A 19,546-nucleotide genomic window follows, 5' to 3' on the forward strand; every position below is an offset into this window, starting at 1 on the left:
GGGAAATGAGGAGCACTGCCAACATGTCAGCTGTGAGCTGCTGACACATTCCTGAATTTACTTTCTTCCCTTTGTTCAGGATGGAAAGATGTACACACAGCTCCTCCCCATCCCTGGACCACTCATCCTCCACCACTGGGAAGAACAGACTCAGGGGTCAGACTCCCAGCCTCCTGTCCCAGCTGCTTCCCAGGGCAGGGAAAAACAAACCTGGAGTCTCCAAAGTCCCAACCTCCCTCCCTCTCTCCATTACACAGCCCAACTCATGCAGAAAGAGCCTGGAACAGATTGGCCCAGGCTGGGGAGTCCAGAGCAGCTGAGGGTGAAGCAATGAAGGATGGAAGGAAGTCTGGGCAGCCCCAGGTCCTGAGCAGCAGGCACGGGGCCAGCTCACACGGCTGGCAGGCAGCTCATCGCCCACTTGGGTACAGAAGGAAGCACAGGCAGAGGAGCCAGAGCCCAAAATGTGTGTGAGGCAGAGGGCAGGGAGAGCTGCTGCTCGCTCTGAGCTGCTCCTCTCCTCTGGAGGAAGGGAACTCACAGTGCTGGTGCATTTTCAGTGAGCTCCCCCACGTCTGGGGGTTCTGGGGAGCTCAGCAGTGCCATGTCTCTGCCTAATGAGCCCTGGCACTGGCTGACTGCTAAGCAAGCCCACAGCCACAGTTAAATGACACGTGCAGGCCCAGAGATCCCCGAAGCCAGAGAAAGCAGAGCATTAATTCCAGCAGCTCACGCGTCATTGACACTCAGCTCCACTATTAGAGATCTAATTTCCTTCTCTCCGCCTTGGTATTATTCCTCCTGGTTGGACAGGAGGAGAGAAAATGGAGCTGGGAGATGTCCCACAGCAGGAGCCTGCCCAAGGGGTGAGGGCTGGAACGCTGGAAGGAGGGAGCAGGGCAGGGTTTGAAAGGGTCACACTGGGGAACTCTGCCTGCTGCCTCCACTGACACCTCCTTGGGGATGAGGGGCTGTCTCTGAAACAAATGCTGCATTCCTTCCAAAGTGCCAAAGAATGGCAGGGAGAGCCAGCCTCCTCCCCTGGGAATGCCTAAGGAACACATTAAAGAGAAAAAGAGTGCCATTACCTTTATGTTTCAGTTTTTATCACAAACGTTACTGTAATCAGCTGAGCTTGAAAGTATTACATCTGCACAACAAATATTGTTTGGAATAAAGGTGAGAAGAAAGTTCAGAGACGGGGAAGTGTTTTATTTTGCAATTGGTTTGGACAGTAAAGGAGAAAATTAGATGTATTATTGTATTTAAATTCAGCCCCCAGCCCTGAATGATAAAGAAAGAAATCTCTCCTCTCAAAAGGTGTATTGACTCAATACTGCGAAGAAGGTAAGAATGTTACAGAGCCATTTGAAAGATTTTTTTTTTAAATAGCTATTTCAAGTCAGGGGAAATTGAGTTTTGGGTAATAGCTGCTGTGCTGGAGAAAACATCCCTCTGTGACTGATCACCTGCACTGCAAATCCTAATGGAAGAGATGAGGGAGGGTGACAAGGGAGAGTGACAAGGGAGCCAGGCAGAGAGAAAGGCTCCAGGAGAGGAAAACAGAAAGGGTGGAGAGCCTCAGGAAGAAGGAAAGCAGAGAAGCAGGGAGTTAGGGAAGAGAAACATGGGCAGAACTGCAGGGGAAGGAGAAGAGGGTGAGTGAACAAAAAGGCTTTGGCTGGTACGTGCAGGCAGAGCCCAGATCCCAGAAACAGGAGCCAGGAAAGGTCAATACTGTCAGAGTTTCTCCCTCCAGCAGTTCTGAACACAGGGGATGTACACCAGACATGGCAGCAGAAGAGAAGAGTGGGCAGGACAAGCACCACTGTCTGCCTGCTGCTCCTCAGGTCTTTGCAAGTCACCACCCTGAGAGCAGAGCTGTGCTGTCCCCAGTGTACCTGCGTGGGCCACCTGGCAAAGCTGCAGCCTCTCCAGTCACTTTCCTTCTGATGCACTGGAATTTGCAGCCCAAGACACTACAAGAGACAAATTATCCTCTGTTCTGTTTCTGGGTGTGCCTGGGCTTTCTGAAGCACTGGACAGAAAACTGTGACATTTGGTGAGGGCTGCATGTGAGGAATGAAGGAAGGTGTTTCTGCCTCCCTACATCTAATTTTGCCTTTGGGGCAGTCTGGCTCTTGCTGCAAGTCTGTCCTTTCAGAAGGGGGTGGGATGAAAGAAGCTGAGTGTGGAGAAGCCCCTGGCTTTAGGGAAGGGGTGAATCACACTGGCTGAGGAAAAGGCTCTCACCTGCACCCTTGGTGGTGACCACTTTGGGTTTGCTGCGGGCACCATCTCCCTTCATGGTGTAGGCGGCCACGGTGATGGAATAGGCAGTCTCGGGCTGGAGCCCAGCAATGATCATTTCCTGTTTGCCAGATGCCAAAGGGAAATCATGTCAATATTCAGACCCACACCCAAGAGCAGCTCTCTCCTCCTGGCAGGAGGCTCAGCCCTTTTCCAGCATGCAGGAACACCAAATCCAAGGGCACGAGACACTCTGGGGCTTCTGTGGGAAGTGGCAGAGGGGGAGAGCCCCATTCCCCTGGAGAGCCACTCACAGCTCTGCAAACACAGCCTGGCTCTGCAGGGCCCTGTGCAAGGCAGCCTCCTCCAGATCTGCCTCTCACACATTCCCTGTCTTCACACAAACCACTTCAGCATCCAAATGCTGTCGCTCCCTTCAAAGCTTTGCTCTCCACTGTGCGGCCTCAGAGGAGGCTCAGAGGTTTCAGGGAGATTACGGTTTTTTTTTTCACCATTACCCCTCTCTTCTCTCCTCAAGAGATATTTTTAATGCTTTCATAATATTAAAGGGATTGCTTGAATGCAAAGTGCAAGACGACACATTCTGCTCACGCTAAAGCTCCCTGCTAAATCCCACCCCCTCCTTCCCATCCTCTATCAGCCTCCCCACACCTGGCTCCCAGGAGCTTTTGTTGGAACACTGGCCTCAAGAACAGCCCTTCCCCAGGAGGGATGCAGCCTTTCAAAGGGCTGTGTTGGAAAAGGAACACCCGTGCTAAATCAAACAGGATGACAGCACATGCAGCAGGGTTTTCCCCAAGGCCCCAGAAAGGAGGGAGATGGGAATGTTGTGCATGTTTTATGGCTTTCCACTCTCCTCACCCCTTCGTGCATTCAATATTAAATCTCAGGGCAGCACTTGGGAAGAATTTGTTAGTCCTGGAAATAACTATTTCCCCTGATGGTGAGCTGGGAGTGGAACAGCAGAACTTTGGAACAGTGGGATTTTGATCAGTGACTTTGAGGCCGTCAGCTGCAGGGACAGGTCTGGCTTCTGGAAGTCAAGAAAATTGTTCTGCTCTCACACCTGCCACTGAGCTTTATGAAGATTTTAGGAAAGGGGCTTTGCCTCCCTGAGGCTCATTCTCCATCCTTCAAAGGGAGGCCCCTCACTTGTGCAGGGCACTTGGCAATGCCCAGGAGACACAGACACCACCAGTTTAGTTGTGTGTTATCTCAGAACCTTGCCATTCCAAGAAGAAAATGCTTTCTCCTCCTTCTTGGTAGCTGGAGGATTTTGGAAAACATTTATCATTTTAGCAGAAATAGCAAATGCCTAACAGCCAAGCTGATTTGAAGGTACTTCAAAAGGAAAAGCACCAATAATGATTCAGTGCTTTGCATCAATGAGTTTCTAAAAATCTTGGCCCTTTGAGAGTACAAAGCATTTGTTCATGCCGTGGTAGCTCAGGACTCATGGATTCTGTGCTCCCAGTGCTTCCCAGGCTATCTTTTCCAGACACAGAGGTTACAAAGCAGCCCATCTGAGCTCCCTGGTCTGGTGGAAGGCGTCCCTGCTCCTGGCTGGGAGTAGAACAAGATGGCCTTTAAGGTCCCTTCCAATCCAAACTATTTTAGGATTCTCATCTGTTCAAAGCAGTCCCAAATTCAATATGCCATCTGCTTCCCCGTGGAGGAGCAGCAGACCCATCTTTCCTTCAGAGCCAAAGGGAAAACCCTGTGGGATTGCTGCGTGCTGACAAACGACACGATCACAGAGGGGCACGGAGCAGTGACAGGGAGGGGACAATGCATGGGAACACCAAAAACAGGCTCTAAAACAGGCACACTTGCACTGCAAAAAACAAAAACAAAAAGGAAAAGGAAAATATAAATATTACACCACAACAGGAAGTGGGAGAAGGGAAGAGGCAGAACCAGCATGGGAGGGTTTTGATGTTTTTACTTACGTATTCAGCAGTGTCATCCGTTTCCCACTGGGCAGAGAACAAGAGAGGTTTGGCACGTGAGAATACAAGAGGGGAAAGAAGGGAAAGACAGAGACACAGCATGAGGAAGGAGTCCCTGAGCAAGCAGCCACACAAGGTCAGAAGTTACCAGGCAAGCATGAGGGAAGAAGTAGAGTGGGAGAAATTAGTAGATTCCACTGTGGCCTTGGCCTGAATTAACAGACTTCCCAGACACAGCAAGGATGAATGGATGGATGGATATTTATCTATCTCAGTGCTGGGACAGCAGCTCATACTCTTCCACAGCAACATTGTCTGAGAGCACAAACGAGACACAGAGGTGCGGCAGAGACAGAGGTGTGGCAGCGACACAGCCACATCTTGTCCCACGTCCCCTTTTGGCCCTTCTGCAGAGTCACACTGCCCAGAACAGCCACATCCCCCCTTCCCCAGCCTCCTGAGGCTCGCCCAGGCTCGCCCTTACCTGGGCATCAGCCAGCATGATGTCCTTGATGTGGGGCAGCCCCCTGGCCTCGCCGTTCTCCATGCGCACGTAGTGCACCTGGTAGCCGCGGATCTGGCCGTGCTGCCGGCTGGGCACCGGCGAGCGCCAGAACACCTGGATGGCCGAGGAGTTGAGCACCTCCACCTCCACCTTCCGTGGTGGAGCGCTGGGCACTGCAGGGAGGGAGGCAAGCCAGGGGGCTCTGGTCATTGGGGGTCGGAATTCCAAAGTCTCTTTTCCCAGCCCGGCACTCGAAGGAGTCAGAGCTCTTCAGTTCTCGGTCTCAAGGTTGTTTATTGTTCTTTATTGATAAAATTTTTTCTCCTGTCCTTCTGAGGTCAGTTCAGCAAGACAGCCCAGGACAGTCTGCCTGCCCCTGGGGTGGTGTTATGTCTTTATACTAAATAATATGTATACAATGTTTGCAATTACTTTCCAATACCTATCACCTATGTTAGACAGTGAGCTTCTACTCTAAACCAATCTAAAAGTGCCAACATCATAGCAGAAGATGGAGGCAAGAAGAAGAAGGAGAAAGGCTGGACACACCCAGATCCCTCCATCTTGCCCTCTGGACCTTCATTCTAGAAACCCCAAAATCTACTTTTCCACCCCCTGATAAATTCACTATCGTTCTACTTAATTTTTTGTGGCTTGCTGATCTTCATCTAAGGTTGGTAACTTGCTCCATGGGTCATAATCAAACCCACAGGGGCATTCTGGGCTCTGTGCCAGGTCTCTGAGCCCCCTGGGCTCTTGGCTGCTCAGGACAGCCAGAGGGATGTCCTGGGTGCTGACAACTGAGGGTCTGCTGGGAGCCCGTCCCTGCTCCTCTGGGCTGTGCACACACTGGATTTGAGCTCTGGGAGGAGACCTGAGCACCTGAGCTCACCTGGCACTGCCCTCCCAGTTCTGGGGGATTGTGAAGTTCTGTGGGACCTGATCTGCACAACCTGGACACGGGGATGGTGTCACTCTTCAGAGCCATCAGAGGGCTGAGTGGCATAAAGCACACGTCTTTACTTCAGACAGCTCCTTTTATACATTGCTCTGATCCAGGTAGACCTGATTGGTCATCTAATCAATACATTTCACCTGACTGGCTAATTAACAAGAGCCCATTTATAAACAATCTTATGAGAATAACAAGAAAACAGGTATTAGGAAAACAACACCTGCAGGTTGTTTTTAATAATAAGCTATCATTGTTTATCTCCAGCTCCCTAAATTCTCCCAATATTATTTGAGGTTCTACCCTCACATTGAGGGGGCTCCTCTCCCTTCATACACCCATTCATGCTTTTCCCTGGTTTTATTTTACTGTAGAAATACCAGGAAAAGTCAGGTCTCTCAGCGGGGTCACTGACCTGTTGTCACTCAAGGTTTTTGAAACTTTAACAGATTCCTCCTTTCTATGACTGACAAAAGCTCTGACCTAAGGAGGAGGTAGTAACAAGGAATGTGTGGGAAGAACTCTTTAATACTTTAAAACATGTGCTCCCAGGCACAGGGTGGGATTCTTGGGGCTGTCCCATGCAGGACCAGGAGCTCGACTTGGCTGATCCTCGTGGGTCCCTTCCAACTCAGGATATACAATGATTCAAGTTCTGGCAGCAAAGGTTTTCCTCAGAGCAAAGGTTTTTAGTGCCTTGGCTGCTCCTGGCTCAGTGAGAGCATCTTTGCAGGGGGAGTGGTGCAGTCAAGACTCAGAGATATTAAGACCAATCCAGGGGAGGGGAACCCTACAGACCCCATAAATGCAGGGGAAGAGAACCCTACAGACCCCAGTGCTCAGATAGCACCAGAGGATGGTGCAGTCAAGACTTGGAGATATTAAGACCCTGTAAATCCAGGAGAGGGGAACCCTACAAACCCCATAAATGCAGGGGAGGAGAACCCTACAGACTCCATAAATGCAGGGGAGGAGAACCCTACAGACCCCACAAATGCAGGAGAGGGGAACCCTACAGACCCCATAAATGCAGGGGAGGGGAACCCTACAGACCCCATAAATCCAGGGGAGGAGAACCCTACAGACCCCATAAATCCAGGAGAGGAGAACCCTACAGACCCCATAAATCCAGGAGAGGAGAACCCTACAGACTCTGTAAATCCAGGGGAGGAGAACCCTACAGATCCCATAAATGCAGGGGAGGGGAACCCTACAGACCCCAGATAGCGCCAGAGGATGCCAGATGATGGGGTGGTGGCACCAGGTGATGGGGTGATGGCACCAGGTGATGGGGTGATGGCACCAGAGGATGCCAGGTGACGGCACCAGAAGATGCCGCACAACCCAGATCTTGGATCCCACTCCAGCTCTGGCCTGGCACCACTCAAGAGCCACGGGAAGGGCCTGGCTGTGAGATTGCTGATGGGAACAACCCCCTGCAGGGACAGGAACCCTCCCCAGCAGAACCCAAACCCTTCTCACTCACCATCTTCATCCGTGCGCACGATGACCGGCGAGCTCTCCGGGCCCGGCCCCACCTCCGTGTGAGCCACCACGGTGACGCGGTACTCGGTCCACTTCTCCAGGGACTCCAGCAGGATCTGACTGGTGGTTGGGGGGATATCATTCACCTCCTTTAGCTCCGTGTCCTCCGAGTCCAGCGCTCGATAGTGGACGCTGTAGCCGGCCAGGACGCCGTTCTGGCTCTCGGCCGGCGGCGGCCGCCAACTTACCAGAATGGCGGTGGAGCGGGTGCTGACACATTTTACATCTTGAGGGGGGGCAGACGGTTCTAGGAGGGGGGGAAAATTCAGGAGCAGGGAAAAAAGGGAAAGAAGGGGAGGGAGAAAAAAAAAACAAACAAAAGATGGGAAAGATAAAAGAAAAAAAAAAAGGAAAATGATAACAAAAAAATCTAAAATAAAACGTACGAAAGTTTGGTTTAGGAAGATAAAATTAAAAGAGAAGAGAGCTTTTTGTTGTTGTCTTTTTTTTTTTTTTTCTGAAATGAAGAGGGTTTTTTTTAAAAAAAAAAAAAAAAAAGCCAACAGAAATTAAATGGGGCATCAAAACTGAAATGGTGTAAAGCAAAGGACTAAACCAGCAAGCGGGCCAGCCAAGAGGGTCCTGCTGCTTCCACTAAGCTGGCACCAGCTACACACCCAGCTGCACCCTATAAAAACCCTCTCCTTTGGCTCCCTGTTTTACAGCAGCCTGGCAAATCCTGCTCTGGCTGGGAAAACACTTTCCAACCTCAGTCTCTGGGATCTTGAATTTCTTTGAAGGGATCTGTGAAAATTAAGTAAGAAAAGCAAATCTTTTGCCAGGAGGCTTAAATTTAAGAGTCTGTACCTCCAGATGGAAGTGATTAGCTGTCCCCAGACTGGAGGAGGCCAAATCCCACAGCAGGAATGCCCAGGACACTGCCAAGCCATGGTGTTTAGAGAGGAGGTTTTTGAGAAAGCACTTGCAGAAGGAGGGAGGCAGTGGGTTTGGTGAGGTATTTGTGTATCCAGGGGATTTTCCAAAGCAGCACAGGTCTAATTCCCACTGCACTCTCTGCCTGAACTACACCAGGGCGTTTCTGGGAGAAAACCTTGGGAACTGTGGCCCTACCCAGGCACCTTCTCAGGGTGGCAGCAGGAGGGTGACCAGGAGGTGGGGAAGGTAGAACCCACAGCTCTCCCTTAAAGCTCCTCTGGTTCCATCCCCTGCCCTGGGCAGGAGCAGCTGCCACCATCCAGGGGGCTCCTTCCTGGCCCTGAACACCTCCAGGAGCTGGCCCACACTTCTGCCTGTCACTAAGGACAACTGATCAGCACAGGGAAGCAGAGTGTGATCCATTCTCAGGGCAAATCAATAACTCCAATATCACCCAGCTGCAATAAAGAGCTTTTAAGTCTCTGCAGACAGGGCAGGAAACTGGGGTTGACTCACAAGCTCCCCAAGTATCACCTGCAAGAAGCAGTAGGTCAGTGCTGGTCACTGCTTCTCATTCCTCTGATGCTTTTTAATCAACAAAAAGCTCTTTTAGTGAGGAATGATTGTTTTCAAGCCTCTAACTCCCATCCTTGAGTCCAACCCAGATGTTTAGGCCCAGTTTGCCTCGAGGACTCTGCTAAATCCAGTCACACCAAGCCCAGCTGGCACTGGAGTGAGAGCCACACACTTTGCAGGAGACAGAGGGAAGTGGCTTTTCAAAAAGGGCAGAGATAATCCCTCCACTTCTCTCTGAGCACCCTGCCCAGTAGGACATTTTGGGTGTTTTCCTTCTATTTTTATGCACTATTGCTGTCTTTAACCTGGCAGAATGGCCCCCTTCTCCCCAGCACTCCCAGTGAGGAGGCTGACAAGCCCTGGCCATGGCTGGCCACGCAAAACAACACAAAAGATGTCAAATGAACCAAACCGAAAGGAACAAACTGGGAAATAAAACATAAATCAAGCCAATAATTTGAAACAAAAAGAAAAACAAAACAAAACAAAACACCAGAAAGGAAATCATAATAATAAAATAATACTGATATAAAAAGTGACTCCTTCCAGAACATTCCCAGTCTGTTTACCTACCTTCCACGCTTCAACTGCTAACTTATAAGACTTTCTTACAAGAGAACAAGAGGAACTGAGCTACGAGGCCAGACCAAGCTCCTGGTGGGTTTCTGCACATGACTGGCTTTTAAAATGTCACTCTGCTCATGATGATCCCCCCAAGTCCTCCCCCACCAGCAGAACCCCAGCTACTATTGCAGAAATGGCAATTTTGGACCCCAATCTGTTCTCTTTTGCTAAACTGTCAGCACAGAGAGCAGGAGAGCACGTTCCCAGATCTCCTTCCCTCTGGCTCTCTCCATCTGCTGTGATTGCTGCACCTCTCCAGGACAGAGGTGCACTGCTCATCCCATGTCCCAGAACCAGCTCAAGGATGGTTTCAAGGTATGGAGGGACAGACTCAGCCCTCTCCCATTGCTGCCACGGTGCCATTCCCTTCTTTTTTTGGTCTTCATCAGAGGCTGGGCATATTAAAAATCCACCTTTCCTGCTTAGTGCCAGCCAAAGCCACCACAGCTGAGAAACCCACTGCAGAGAGGGTCTGACCTGACCTACCCTTCATCCTGCACCTCATTCTGAAAGCCCCAGAAGCAGAGCTCAGCTCCAGCTGGCACTGGGCTCACTGTCTGCGCTGCCACGCTCGCTCACTCACCCTCTACGCTCCAGCACAGGGACCTACTGAGAGGCCCTGGGGTGAGGCCTCCTTTGGGGATGGTTTTGCACTTTCTCTGGTCAAAAAGGCACGGTTGGGGGTGGGTGATGGGGGAGAAGGCCCAGGTGCTGCCCGGCCCCCTCCCCGTCGGAGGAGAACAGCCAGGGGTGCTGGCTGGCCACGCTGGACACGCCTCTGGGAGCTCATGGCCCTGTTCCCTTCACAATCCAGCCCAACCTGTGTGACCCTGGGGACGCTGGGGACAGCGCCAGGAGCCCAGTGCCACCAACCCCGCTGGGGCTGCGAGCTCAGCTCTGCAACCAGCCCCTCCCTGGGCTCAGCCAGGAGCCCCCAGGCAGCAGAGCTCTGCCTTGGCCTGCTGGCCGGTTCCACCAGCCTTTTGGGACCCCTCCCCACCCTCCCAGGGCTCCAGGACATCTGGGAGTGTCTGCAGAGCCACCGGTGGTGAGCCTGCAGCCACAGGGTGGACTGTATTTGTGAATCTGCTTGAGACCAGCCAGTACTCACCTGAGCTGCACCTTTTACATGCTTTAAAGTTGACTGTCCAAGCCACAAGAATGACCCTTACTGACCTTGCACAATATCATGTTTTTTAACCCTTTAGGTACCACAGACTTTGGGTATTTCATTCACTTCGTGTTCTGTGAGGAGGGGGACAGGAGGGAGAGCGGAGCTACGTGGGGGGGGAAATCCTTCCTTGGGCAGGAACAGAGGGTGAGAAAGCCCCATTGTTCCTCTACACCTGCACGTGCAGCCTCACAGCACCCACCCTGCCACCCCTGCCTGCTGAGCACGCTTTGCCCTCTGGAATTTCCCACTGGGAGAGTTGCCAGGGAGCCTGGGAAGGTCATGGCTAACCAGAAAGGGCAAACCAGCTTCTCCCAGCCACGAGAGCCTGTCCGTTTTACAAGCTATGTCTCTGGTACTTGAAGAGTTAAAACCCAGCTACTTCAAGAAGAAAAAGATACTTTACCTTTAGTTTAATGGATTTTACTTGGGTTATGATGCTCAGGAGGAGCCACCCTGGCAGGGAGGTGCAGGGAGGGGCTGCCACATGCGGGTGGGTGCTGGGAGGGGACAGCAGGAGCAGAGGGGAGAGCAGGGAGAGGCTCTGTCACTCCAAGGACAAGATGCCATCGTGGGGTGACATGGCCCAGCCAGGGACAGGGACAGCAGGGAGCCGGCTCATCGGGTGCAGGGCATGCAGGCAGGCAAGCAGAGAGCAGAGAGAGAAGAAAGAAGAGGCATGGAGCAGGCCAAGGAGGAGCTGAACGGAAAAGGAGCTGAGGAGGGAAGACACAAAAGCCTGTCCCGAGCCAGAAGGTCTGTGAGCCGAAGGATGTCACCCGGAGCAGGGAGAATTGACTCGTTCCTCCAACAGCCAGCCAGGAAAAAATGTTTCACCGTGTTACAGGACACTGACAGCTCCCAGCTGATGTTCTTAAGAGCATTAAATTAATGAGACTCTCCCTATGAAAGCTGAGCTACAGAGAGAGAAACCCGTCCGTGTTCTGGGCAGATGCCAAGTTAGAAAAAGCCCCAAAGCCTTCCCTTTTCCCAGATCCCCTTTTCCTCACCCTTAAGGGACAAATTTTCACTGAGGCCTACTGCCAGCAGCTCCCACACCCCTCTTCCAGCTTGTTTTATTGAACCAGAAAGCACAAATCCCAGACCATCTTTGCCTCCCATCCCCACAGGTCTCAAGGAGAGAAACCCCTTGGAAAACAGAAGCAGAGTGTAAGATTAACACTTATTTTTCAGGTCCTTTCAGTTCATTTCCCCCACCCCACAGAGATGCTCCCTCTGACAGTACCACACTGGGATCAGAACCAGCAGATGTGCAGCAGAGTCAGGAAAGGATTTTCCTATGAAACGTAGAGAGAGTATGGAGAAAAAGAAAAGAAAGAAAAAAGGGGGAAAACATTTGAAGGAAAGAAAAACCAAAAAATCTTTGAATGGAGTGGAGGCCTGAGAAAGCCCCAGTAAGGAATTCTGTCTATGCAGAAACAGACTCCCCTTTCTTCCCACTCCTCAGGGGACAGAAAGAGAAGGAGACAGGGAAAGGGAGAGACAGCAGGATGTGACAATTAAAAAGCCCAGCCGACAGCCTGCTGCTCCCCCTTGTTAGGGACTCTGAGGGATGGGAGCAGGGCTCTCCCTCCTCACACTGGTGACCAGAGCCACTTCTGAGTTAGTTCTGCTCCCGGCTACTCCAAACTGCAGCGGAGTGATTTAGTAGAGATGAGAGGAGACAGAAAACACAAAGAACAGCTGCCACAGCCACTCATGCAGTGAAAAAACACCTCATTTAAAAGCAAAGATCTGTGAAAAGCCCAGGTTGAAATATTGCCATCCAGGGTTATTGTCCCCAGGGCAACAGCGAAGGGAGACAATCCATTAAACTAAAACCAGCACGTTTTGAGTTGCATACACTCCATCCTGGTGTCATCAGCATCCCCCTCCCAGCCTCCACAGGGCTCCTCTCTCCCGCTCTGCTGGAGCCCAAACGGGGCCATTCCCAGAGCTCCAGGCCCTCCTCCCCTTGGCTGTGGAGGTGCTCATGGACAAGAGCATGGGGACTGCTTCCCCGAAGGCTGGGGAAGGCTGGGCCTGTGAACAATCACCTTCCCTGCTCCTCTCCCTCCCTCTTCCCCAGCGTCTCCCCTTCGTGGCAGCACTGGGCCTGTGTGGGACGGCCTGGCTGTGGCTGCCATCCCTGCCATCCCCTGAGCATGCTCAGCACCATGGCCAGCGTGGCCACCACCAGAGGACGGTGCTGCCCAACCCCGGCACCCCAGAGCCCAGCTCTGCTCCTGGCTCACGTCTCAGCTAGCTGGAGCGGCGAGGGGAGAGGGGAGCAGCTCCCAAAGGTGTCCCCCCTCCCTGGAGTGAAACGGAGCCCCCAGCTCTGTCCCCCTGTGCCCACCATCTCTGGCTCCCTGACCGTGGTCCCCTCAGAGAAGGGTGGGAAAGGAGAGACACCTACTAGACTGCAAGGTGCGCTCTCGGACCTCCGGGGTGAAGGCCCCCAGCCCCAGGGCCGAGCGGGCGGCCAGCCGGAAGACATACTCAGTGTTGGGCTTCAGGCCTTCCACCGTGAACGAGGTCGTGGGCTCGAAGTTCTTCAGCACCTGGGGATGGGCGAGGGGGGAAGAGAAAAATAAACCCAAACAACAGGCAGCAGAGGTGAGGCCTGCCCAGAGACACTGCCCTGCTCCCCTCGCTCCACGGCGGGGCCGGGGAGCTCCTCGGCCCCAACCCTGCCGCACTTTGGGCTCACCTCCTTGCTGTGGTCTCCCTCCTTGTAGAGGAGCTCGTACTTCACTATGATCTCCTGGCGTGGGGGGCTCCACGACAGCACAATGCTCGTCTCGGTCTTGGCTTCTGCTCGGAAGTTCATCGGCTGCCCGGGAACTGGCACAGAGAGGGAGCCGATGGGGCAGAGGAGGCAAGGTGAGAAACAGGAGAAACCACATTAACTTGGCTGACTAGGAGGCTCTTGCCCTGTTTTCTTCAAAGCCTGTGTGGGAAGAGCACGTCAGCAGCAAAATGCCACACTGCAGCGTGGGCAGGTCCTGCCTCTAAAGCTGTGGAGCTACAACCCACTGCAGGACTCCAGTGTGAGCAGAGCTGCTGGAGATGGAAGAATCCCAGTGGATCATATGCCTCTTTCTCAGCAATGCAGAATACAACCTTTCCCATCAATCCCAGTATCACAAGATTCTGGAAGTAGGAAGCCCATGAGCAGCCCATTGAGGACACAGGGTTTCCTCCCATAGCCCAAGCCAAAAATGTGCTGGGTGACAGCCTGTGGTAAAACACCTTGTGTTTGCAGCTCAACACATAAGGCTCATTCCCCACTTATCTCTGACAAAGTAGTTCCTGGGTATTTTAGGGAGAGTTAAAGTGTCACCACTACCTGGGCAGTTTTACATCTGTTAAAGACATTTAGAATCATGGAATGATTTGGGTTGGAAGAGACCATAAAGCTCATCCAGTTCCCTGAGCAGGGACACCTTCCACTATCCCAGGTTGCTGCAAGCCCTGTCCAACCTGGCCTTGGACGCTTCCAGGGATCATGGGGCAGCCACATCTTCTCTGGCCAACCTGTGCCAGGTCCTCCCCACCCTCCAAGTAAATAACATCTCATCTAAACCTCCAAATCCAACCAACAGCTCTCCCTCCCACAGCCCAGCTCAGCCACACAGGTGCTCACCTCCTTGCTGTGTCTTAACCTGGATGGGGTCGGACAGGGGCCCGTCCCCCACGGAGGTGAAGGCCAGCACTCTCACGGTGTAGGTCTCATCCTCCAGGAGGCTGCCCACGGTGGTCAGCAGGCTGTCATCCACGTTGTGCTTCTGCCAGTTGCTGACAGGCTGCTCGGGCTCCATGGTGTAATAGACCCGGTAGCCTCGGATCTGCCCGTTGGGCTCCACCGGTTCCTCCCACTGGATGATCATGGTGGTGCTGCTCAGCATGCGGCCCTGCACGTTGCGGGGGGCACTGGCAGGGGCCTGCTCCCCCGTGCGGGTGACCACTGACTCACTGGGGGGGCCCTGCCCGATGCTGTTCACTGCAGAGACCCAGATCTCGTACTCGGAGTTGGGGCTGAGCCCCCCGATGCTGTAGCGCGTGGTGGTGATGTCCTCCTTGATCTGGTAGGGTCCATCCTGGCTCTTGGACTTGTACTCAATGACATAGTAGGACACGGGGTCTGGGTTGCCAGAGTCCCAGGTGATGGTGATACTTGTTGCTGTTGTCTCTGTCACCACTGGCGTCCCAGGAGCCTTGGGAAGTGCTGAGAATCAGGAAGAACAGGCATTTAAAAAAAACCACAGATGCTGAAATGGCACCTAATTGGTCTGGTTAGGGCTGCAGGAGCCGGAGGCACAGCACCAATCCCAGCAGCTCAGGGAAGTGCTGCTGGAACATGAGGAACCTAGTTATCCACTCTATTATCCTCCTTAAACTGCTCCATCAAAGGCAAAGTGTTCAGCTAAACATCTGGAATCATTAGCAAGGCTTCAGCTGCACATCCACCCTCCCGGGGCAGGGAGGGAGAGCAGCTCCTCAGCTCCCTCCCAGCACGTGCTCACATCTCTCTGCTGAGCCTCCACGGGCAAGGAATGACCCAGGGCAGGCTCTGCTCTCCAGAACAAATCTCCAGAAATGCTGGGAGGGCTTCCCCTCAAGGCACAAACTGTGTTAATCCCCATCTCCCCTCTCCCTCAGCCAGGGAGTCCCCCCTGAGCCTGCTGGGACTGATAGGTGTTCTCACTTCACCTGTTCTCAAGCTTCATGTGCAGTCCTCACTGCACACTTCAGACCCTTTTCAAGCCTCCTTTGCAACTTCTTCTTATCATGGAATCCCAGAATGTTTTGGGTTGAAAGGGGCCTTAAAGCCCATCCAGTGAAACCCCTGCCATGGGCAGGGACACCTTCCACTGGCCCAGGTGGCTCCAAGCCCTTTCCAACCTGGCCCTGAAGCCTGACTTCTCTAGGCCTGGTCACAGTAAAGCTCAAACTTCTCCTTTCACCTTCTGCCCGGGAGAGCTCACACACAGGAACAGTGCAGGGAACAGGATCCAAACAAAATTACAAAAGACAGAAGGTACCAGCCGGGTGAGATTCCCATGTGAAGAGATGGGAGAGTTGGAAGCAGAAGCAATCTGCCCTACACATCAGCTTTTTAGATTGAGGGAGTAAGACAGGGAAAAAAAAAGAAAGGAAGGAAATACTGAGGAAAATGAAGAGCACCTGAGTCCAGCCCCAGGCATCCTTCTGCTGGCATGAGAACCTCACTGCCTGTGCAGCAGCTCAGAACGGGTGCCATGCCAAGATTCTCTAGCCCCTACTCATTCCTCCTGTCAGACCTTCCTCAGACAGATCACTGATACAACAGGATTGTTCTTCCTCATCCCTCCCTTTCTCCCAAGTGTTTCTCCTCTCCCCCACCCTTGGATCCTTTCCCACCCCGCCTCTCCCAGATCCCTCATGGGCAACACCAGCACTTGGAGCAGACAGCAGCTCACACAGAGCTCTACACTCACCCAACCTCAGGGGTTCCTGCTTGGGTTTAATACTCCCCTGCTGAGGACAGAATAGATTGAAGATGGCACCCGTGCTCCTCCTGGGAATCACTAGCTGGAAGCTGGGCTTATTCCCCATCTTGCTGAGGCAACAACGGCCACTAAGATGCTGGAACTAAGCTCTACTGCAAGGGTGCACATGCCAGAGATCCTCAGGGCCTTGGCTGAATCTCAGGCCTTGGAACAGGATGGCATGCAGGCTCCAAGCCATCCAAGGCTCCTTGCACAGTGCCCAGCCAGCCTCATTTGTCAGGACAGACACAGCATGCGGGGATTTGAGCCACAGTTTTCTTCATAACAAGCAGCTCAGGTGTCCTAAAGCCAGGGAAGGTCTCCAACCACCAGCTTCCCCTCCACTGTGGGTTTCCCTGCGTGGGGGATCCCCGAGGACATGCACAGATCCCAGCATGGGGCACTCATGCTGCACAGGTCTGCCCTGCTGCTCGTGCTCACAGAGCTCCATGTGTACAACAGGAAAGGACAGGGACTGACACCCCTGCAGCCAGGTGCCCACGATACAGCCATGGTGTCCCTGCTCATGCACACACATCCCAGTTGGACATGCAGAACTGTCCCTATCCATGCACACACATCCCATTTGTGCACCAGGACATGCAGAACTGTGTCCCTATCCGTGGACACACATCCCATTCATGCAGGACACCTGGCCATGCAGAACTGTCCCTGTCCATGCACACACATCCCATTTGTGCACCAGGACATGCAGAACTGTGTCCCTGTCCATGCACACATATCCCATTTGTGCAGGAGCACCTGGCCATGCAGAACTGTGTCCCTATCCATGCACACACATCCCATTTGTGCACCAGGACATGCAGGACTGTCCCTATCCATGGACACATATCCCACCTGTGCAGGAGCACCAGGACATGCAGAACTGTCCCTATCCATGCACACACACACCCCCCATTCATGCAGGACTGTCCCTGTCCATGCACACACAAACCCCACTTGTGCAGGACACCTGGCCATGCAGGACTGTCCCTGTCCATGCACACACACCCCCTATTTGTGCAGGACACCTGGCCATGCAGGACCGTGTCCCCTGTGCAGGTCAGGCAGTCACAGGCTCTCCCCATGCAGACACACAGTGACACAGGCACAAACCTTGGCACATTCCCACTCTGCCACAGGCCCCAGCAAGGCTCCCATGCACGAGCAGGACACGTGCCCAGGCATCCCCTGCGCTCATGCTCGGACACTCGGCTCTGGCCGTGCCCACTCCCACACGTGCACTCAGGGCCCTGCTCCCCACTCCCTTACATTTCACCGTGATCTGGGCCACGGCTTCTATGACTCCCAGGCTGGACATGGCCACGCAGGTGTAGTTGGCAGAGTCCTTGACGTCCGTGAGCTCCAGGACGTTCCTGCCCACGGGCATGTCATCCTCGGGCGTCAGATCCTCTGCTCCCTGCATCCACTTCACGTAGGGCATGGGGGACCCCACGGCCACGCAGGTGATGTTGACGTTGCCCCCGGGCATGATTTCATGGCTGACAGGGAGGATGGAGAAGCGAGGGGCCACACGGCGAACTGTGGACGAGACGCACAGAGGTAACAAAAAAAAAAAAAACAAAAACGGAAAAGCAAAACCAAAAGAAACGAACGAACAGAAAAACGAAGAGGGAAAAAAAAAAATCAAAAAAAAAAAAGGAAAAGGAAAGGAAAGAAAAGAAAGGAGAAAAAGAAAAAAGAGTAAAAGATAATTTAAATATAGATGGGGTTTGTCACAGTTTATTTTCTTCCTTCATAAAAACAAAACAAAAAGCCAAAGAAATTAAAAAATCAAACCGAAAACCAAAAAAATAAACTCCAAATAAATTCGTACTTCACAAACAATATATAGAATATAGACATAAAAGCGATATTTCATAGCAACAGGGTTCCATTGATCAAGATTAGACCCATCACAGCACAGATAAATACACAAAAATTTATTAGCAATTTCTCATCTTTACTGGCAAGAGCTGGCATGGCGAGAGCCCAAACTTCTCCTCCGTGGCCTCTGGGGCCCCCAGCTCCCCGCTCCACACCCCGGGAACCTGCTCCTCCCTCTCTCTCCCCGTGGGGCCTGGCTCCTGACCCCCTTCTCCTGAGGAGCAGCCCCTCCACCAGCACCCGGCGTGGTCCAGGTGCCCCCTCCAGAGAGGGGCCCTCTCCCACCTGGGGCTGCTGCGGACGTGGGGTGGGGGGCCAGGAGAAGGTTGGGATGGAGATGGAAACTTCTCAGCGTTTTGCCTTGTTGGACCCAGAGAATTCAACAAAGAGAGAAGTACGGCATCCCCAGGTTCCAGGCGCTCCACTTGAGAAGTGAAAGGCAAAAGGATAAACGAGGGAGGAGAGGGAGTCCCCGGAGCGGGACAGAATTTGGTTGGTGTCTGCGTGTGAGAAGCGTCCAGGGGAACACAGCCCCCCTGGAGCGAGAGAGAGTGTGGAAAAGATGAGAAACTCTAATGAAATTTTTGTGGTTTTCGGGTATAGAAACCCTAACGAAGCCTCTTTAAGATCTGACACGGTTCCATCGATAGATGCAGCTCTCAGAGTCACAAACATCATGCAAAATAGGTAAAAAAGAGAGAGAGAGAAAGAGAGAAAGAGAGAGGAAAATGCAGAGAAATATAATTTCTGGGCGGTAGCAAATGCCCACATGGATACTGGATAGAAAGTGAGCAACAGAGAAAGGAAGGAAGACCAGGAGAAGGAGAACAAGAGGGGAAGGGAGAAAGAAGAGAGAGAGAGAGGGAGGGGAGGGGGAAACCCACTTTAATGCTGCATACTTTTTCTAGCTGATGTGACTCAATGTGGTGGCTCACATTGTCACATCTCAGCCCTGGCGGAATAATAAATAGAATAGAATTAATAAGAAAAACAAGGTAATGAAACTTTTAACGTTGAGAAAACAGTGACATGTTCTGTGCATCTCCTTAGCAGAGAGGTGGATGCAGCTTCCAGACCTTACACAGGAAGAACATGGACGCAAAGGGGAGGCTGTGGTTTCCTTGGCTCCATTTTCTGAGCTGCCTGGGCTGGCTGGAGGGATGCTGGGTGCCCTTCCTCAGGGGGGAAAGCAGGGGAATGGACAAAGGAGAGCGTGTGTGGATCAGAGAGGGCCTAGGGAAGGGGCTGAGGGCAGGGTCTCCTCTCATAAGAAAGACAAAAGGATACAGGAGCTGGGGAAAATGCAGGAACTGCAGCAGCTGGAGGGGAGCAGGGGTGCAGGATTCCTCCAGCTCCAGGGACAGCCATGCAGGAACTGCCACAGGCAGGGTGGGCAAGGGGCAGGAGGGTCTGGGGGGCTGAGAACTCCCTGCTCCTGCTGTCTGTTCCAAGGTAACCTCTGCACAACCTCTCCAAAGCTTGGCGGCTCTGCCTCATGCCAAAGCAAAGCAAAGCAAAGCAAAGGACAGCAGGGCTGAGCCTGCCATTGTCCCTCCCAGTGCCTTCAGATGTCCCCTGGAACTGTCTTGGGGCTTGCTAGTGTTTATCTTCCAGCTTTGTGGATCTTTTCCAAGGGGAAGGGCACTGCCAGGAGAG

At 52.7% G+C, this 19,546-nt stretch overlaps 1 protein-coding gene across 1 annotated transcript in view; it reads right to left on the reverse strand.

Annotated features, from left to right (window-relative positions):
* Positions 1-19,546, reverse strand: part of PTPRS (protein tyrosine phosphatase receptor type S) — a 167,552-nt gene that overhangs the window by 30,960 nt on the left and 117,046 nt on the right. Inside the window, exons 7-14 of the mRNA XM_077191543.1 lie at positions 17,276-17,545; positions 14,119-14,700; positions 13,183-13,316; positions 12,889-13,033; positions 7,164-7,469; positions 4,705-4,898; positions 4,221-4,247; positions 2,254-2,371 (exon numbers count right to left, since the gene is read on the reverse strand). Of these exons, the coding sequence (XP_077047658.1) occupies positions 2,254-2,371; positions 4,221-4,247; positions 4,705-4,898; positions 7,164-7,469; positions 12,889-13,033; positions 13,183-13,316; positions 14,119-14,700; positions 17,276-17,545 (1,776 nt within the window). The remainder of the gene's footprint in view (positions 1-2,253; positions 2,372-4,220; positions 4,248-4,704; positions 4,899-7,163; positions 7,470-12,888; positions 13,034-13,182; positions 13,317-14,118; positions 14,701-17,275; positions 17,546-19,546) is intronic.

Source organism: Agelaius phoeniceus, chromosome 29 (genome assembly GCF_051311805.1).
Source record: "Agelaius phoeniceus isolate bAgePho1 chromosome 29, bAgePho1.hap1, whole genome shotgun sequence".
NCBI lineage: Eukaryota > Metazoa > Chordata > Aves > Passeriformes > Icteridae > Agelaius > Agelaius phoeniceus.